Source organism: Pterocles gutturalis, unplaced genomic scaffold (assembly GCF_000699245.1).
Source record: "Pterocles gutturalis isolate BGI_N339 unplaced genomic scaffold, ASM69924v1 scaffold8786, whole genome shotgun sequence".
NCBI lineage: Eukaryota > Metazoa > Chordata > Aves > Pterocliformes > Pteroclidae > Pterocles > Pterocles gutturalis.
In genome coordinates, this window is record NW_010105417.1 from 32,942 (window position 1) to 37,684 (window position 4,743).

The window sequence follows — 4,743 nt, forward strand, 5'->3', positions numbered from 1 at the left end:
GCCATGAGCCAGGGATGGTCGGGCTCCGACTCCCTCCCTGGTGCCCTGAGAACGGTGCTCAAGGAGCCGTTCCTGCTGTAAATCATCCTGCATCCAAGTGCATCCTCACCCAGCCTCCCCACTCATCCTCTCTCCATCTCCTCCCCGCCTCCGTGGTTAAAATCCACTCCCCACACTCCACTACACCTCCTGGAAGTAAATGTAGATTTTTGGAGCTGAGCGCAAGGCTCAGGTGGCATTCCAGCATGCCAGGACTTAACTGCATTTGTATCTATTCTCGATTATACGATTTTTCTTAAAAAAAAGACGCAGTACATCAGTGAAATTCCTTACGCTGGGCTAAGGATTCGGGAGGCACAGTTGCCATGACAGCCCCTCGGCTCCTGCCGGTCTCGCTGTTCATCTGCTTCTTCCAGCACCAGCGTTTGCCCCCGTCTGCGTCATCGCGGAGCCTAAACCACCACCTGAGCTGGTGCCCGGTTTCCCAACTCCCCCTTGCCAATGGGACGGGGTGGCAGGCTCTTGGTTTGCTGCTTTCCACTCACCTTTGGATAAATGCAGCCATGAGAGAGCTCCAGAGGCACCCATTGCACAACCCCTCCCTTTGGAGACAGGACCGTGCTCTCCTGTGCAATGTCCAAACAAAGCGATTCAGGAGCACGGAAGGGAATTTTTTCCAAGGCTCTCGGGTACCTCCCACATTAACTAATCCTGCTTTTCCTTATGGCTTGGACTGGACAACAACGCAGCCACCGCAAGGAGGTTTTGCCTCTGCTGTCTCTGTTCTCTGGCGAGTTTCCAGGGAAGTCAATGCAATATTAATCCCCGGTGCTCGGTCCCCTTGGAACATGGATGAATGTTCAAAGACACTGAAAGGCTCCATCAGAATAAAGATGGGCATTTTAGCAACACAAAGGAGCCGGGATGATTGGCAGATTGAGAAAGCGGCGCAATCAGAAAGCGAACAGTGAGGGGAGACACAATAGCACAGAAGCAAACCCCCCAGGGGCACGCTGCCCTGTCCTCCCCTCCATCCCACGCCTGCAAGGAGCCGCGTGCTAAGCACGACACGTCATAAAGATTACAGCTAATTAGGAGGACATGTGGAAAGAACAGCTCCATGCCTAAATCTTAGATGAAGCCAACCGAAACTGGGCACCATCTGAATCCTAAAGAATCCCTCATCCCACACCGACACACGCAGACCTAAGACAGCACTGCCAGAAATACCAAAGGAAATTCCAGCCACTAAAACCCAGCAGGACCTGTGCTCCTGCCAGTCTTTCCAGATTCTTCCAAGGCAATAACTTCTTCTGAGGCTGGGCTGTGCCTTTACCCAGAGTCCAAACACTTTGACAGCGGTAGGCTTTGCACAGATGCTTTTTTTTCTCCCCCCTTCCCTCCTGGCTCATCTATTCCCAAGGCTTGGATATAAGACGAGCACCCTCCTTATATCCCCCCTTGGATATAAGCGGAGCTGCCCACCTGCAGCTCCAAGCCTGTTCTCAATAGGGATGAAGCAGAATTACAACAGGTTTTTATTTTTACCATGTTCTCCTCAGCCCTCCCTAAGGCTCCCGGATCCCTGTAACGATATGTTCTCCTGCTCTCACCTTGGCACAGCGGGATCGCCTCGTTCCAGTGGAAGTAGCCCTGGGGGTGCTGGGCGCAGGTGGTGGTGCTGTGCCCGCCCGGGCGGTAGCCGGTGTCGCAGCCAAAGCGGACGGTGCTGCCGGGGGTCAGCCCGGTCTGGCTGAGAATCAGCCCGTGGGCTGGCGGCTGCGGGAGGCTGCAGTAAGGAGCTGGAGAGAAGGGCAGAGGGAAAGAAATCAGTCACTGGATGGGTTGGGTCAAGACCAATTCCCTTCCTGTTCTCAGGAATTCACGGTGCTTCCCATACCCAAAGGCTGCACAAGAAATAGAGAACTTGTGATGGATAAATACAGAGTCAAGGGGGAAAGTGTGCAGGGCTGCTATTCACTCAGGTCTAGAAACAGAGAGTCATTTCTGATCATTAAATATTACTTAATTCATTTACTGAGTAAAGTCATTACTTATCTATGGCACACCGGCAAATTCTCAACCCAGTTCTGTAACTTCCATTAATTAAGATTTGCTAAGTTCCAAACCACAGTAATTCATTTCAAGGAATTCTCAGCAAACACTCGGTATCCAGCAGCAGTTTTGTGCTGAACGAGCAGCCGAGCCTCCCCGGTCCTGCTCCTGCGAGAGCAGCAGCCGAACCCCTGCGCAGGGGCACGACGAGTTCCGAACAGTTCACCACGAATGCTGCAACAGGACCAGCCGCGTGAAAGCTGTGCCTCACGCACCCAACAGCTCCTAACACAAGTTATGTTTTGTGATGTCAGTCTTTAAACATCCCACACCAGCCTCATTGCAAGGATGCTGCCATTTAGTAACGCAGCAATCGTTCTTGTGAATTGCATGGGATGGGTTTAACGCATCCACACCATCATTTCTTCTGGTTCTGATTCTTAAGAGCAGTCGAGAACCCAGCCAAAGCTTCAAGGTTTCTGCTGGAAACAAACCCGCCTTTCCCAGCCCCACCAGCTCAGCATGAGCCCGGCCTTGGGCGCCTTCCCAGCCCTTGGCAGCCTGTGCCGACGCAGATGGCCCGCGCCCTCTGCAGCGATTTCCTGGAGACCCTCCCTGAAGAGACGGCCGCGTTCTTGGCAGAGCCATCCAGGCTCCGCTGTGCGCTTACCGGAGTAGCGGATTTTGAAGCCTTTTCTGCTGTAGGCATGATCAGAGGACCAGCGGAGGTAGACCTTGTTCCCGCTGCTGGTGACGGTCAGCGGGGCAGAGTAGTTCCCGCTCAGCGACAGGAGCAGGGGACTCTGGCCAGAGGGACCTGGGGGGATGGAGGGAACGAGGGAAAATCAGGGCTTGCATGGATTCGTGGGATTTACGTGCCAGGGTGTTTTTCTGCAGAAGGAAGAGGCACGTCGTGGAACGGCAGCGCAGGAGATTTCAGCATCACCCCGGAACGGCAGCTCATGCTCAGGGCTTTTCTGTGAACACGAGTCCCAGGGCAGGCACCCGGCTCCTGGGAAACCAACAGCAAACGAAGCCCAGCTGATGGCAGTAAGATGAGGATTTTGCTCCAGGCAGCATGCCTTTGGCTCCAGTCCCCACGGGCAGCCCCAGGAGCATCGGCAGAGCGCTTGTGCTCCGCGTCTGGTTACAAAGCTGCATCATTGCGAATATCGACAGATCCCCTCCCAGTTCAGGAGAGCTCACAGAAACTGGTGTGCAGGCTTCAGGGATGAGCAGTGCCCCCCTCCCACCTCACCCCTTCCCAGCTGCCTCTGCAACGATTTCTCCCAGGAGCTTGCTAACTCCTGCCTTTTGGAAAAATACTTTCGATCCATCCAAAAATCAAATCATTGATATATGCTTATCCAGAGAATCAATGAGCCTTAGGAGGAGCTTTCCTTAAGCCCAGCAGAAGGTTATGGGTGCAGCAGTGGAAAGCCCTCCCCATGCTGCTCTGGGAACAGGATTAACGACCGACACCGCTGCCATTCCTGCCCTTCCCCCTCCGCTGTACGCAAGTCAAACTGGTGGATCTCTTACCGTCAAAGATCTCAAACTCATCGTACTGCTTCTCGCTGAGGAAGTACTCGATGGTGAGGGAGATGTTGTAGCCAGGCTCCACCTTCACCACCCACGAGCAGGTCTGGAAGTGGGGGTAACTTCCCACGAAGCTCTGGCTGAGGATGACACCGGTGGAGTCCGTCATCACCTCGTTCATCGGGCAGTGCACTGCAGGAACGCGGAGGAGAGACAAGAGAAAATGCATTTTCCTGTTTTGCAGAGGAAGGATGGACACACAAGATACTACGGCTAAGGAGGTCCGCCTTGATGAACCAGGTCAAGAAAGAGCAAAATTCCCACCGTGTGCACCCATGGGGCTCACAGAGAACCCCCAGACCCTGACGTAGGCTCTGAAGGAAGCACGTTGTGTTTCCACAAATCCCAGCAATCGCCACATGTAAAGGAAGGGGCAAAAAGCAACAACACAAACAACTTCGTACTGTCTCACCGCATTTCACATCTCTTTCAAAATGAACGGCGCTGCAACCAAGCAACTATTCTCGAGTTACAAAACACTCCGCAGGAATCCCTGGAAACTTTATTACTTGGGTTAGAACAAGGAGTGGAACCACGGGCTTATCCCAGGTCACCCACAGAGCTGTTAACCAGGACCTAAGAACTCCAATGCCCTTCCTCTAATCGCTACCCCCCATTCAGCTTCTGGAAATATCAAATCCACCTAAAAACGCTAAATAAAAAGGCCAGCAAAAACAGCCCAGAAGAGGAGGCAAACACCCAAAGCGAGCAAAAGGCATGAAAATAAAGGGATCTTTATTTATCCATAATTGTCAGTGAAGCCCAGTGCAAACGCTGTACTTGTATTAATAGAAACCAGCCAGAACTATCCAGAAAGAACAGTGTATTCTTTCCAAATCCTTAATCCCCTCAGTGACTTTTTGACCTCTATAAATTGGTGGCCAGATGTAATTTAAGCAGTCCCTTTACCCTCAGGCTAACAACCATCAGTAAATAATTGAATGACCTCTCTTTCCTTCCTTCAGTTCATGCTATTTCAGAGAGAATAAAGCTACAGAAAAAATATCCCATTATATGGTAAAAATGTTCAGATAGGAGGGAATGAAGGAGACGAAATAATCACGGCTGGAGTGAACAAAAGCACCAGCA

At 52.1% G+C, this 4,743-nt stretch overlaps 1 protein-coding gene across 1 annotated transcript in view; it reads right to left on the reverse strand.

The window, feature by feature from the left end:
- The window catches only part of LOC104471884 (CUB and sushi domain-containing protein 1-like), a gene marked incomplete at its 5' end in the record, with an annotated part of 92,208 nt that overhangs the window by 30,993 nt on the left and 56,472 nt on the right, over positions 1 to 4,743 (reverse strand). The window contains 3 exon segments of the mRNA XM_010087381.1: positions 1,614 to 1,802; positions 2,726 to 2,872; positions 3,598 to 3,786. Coding sequence (XP_010085683.1) covers positions 1,614 to 1,802; positions 2,726 to 2,872; positions 3,598 to 3,786 — 525 coding nt within the window.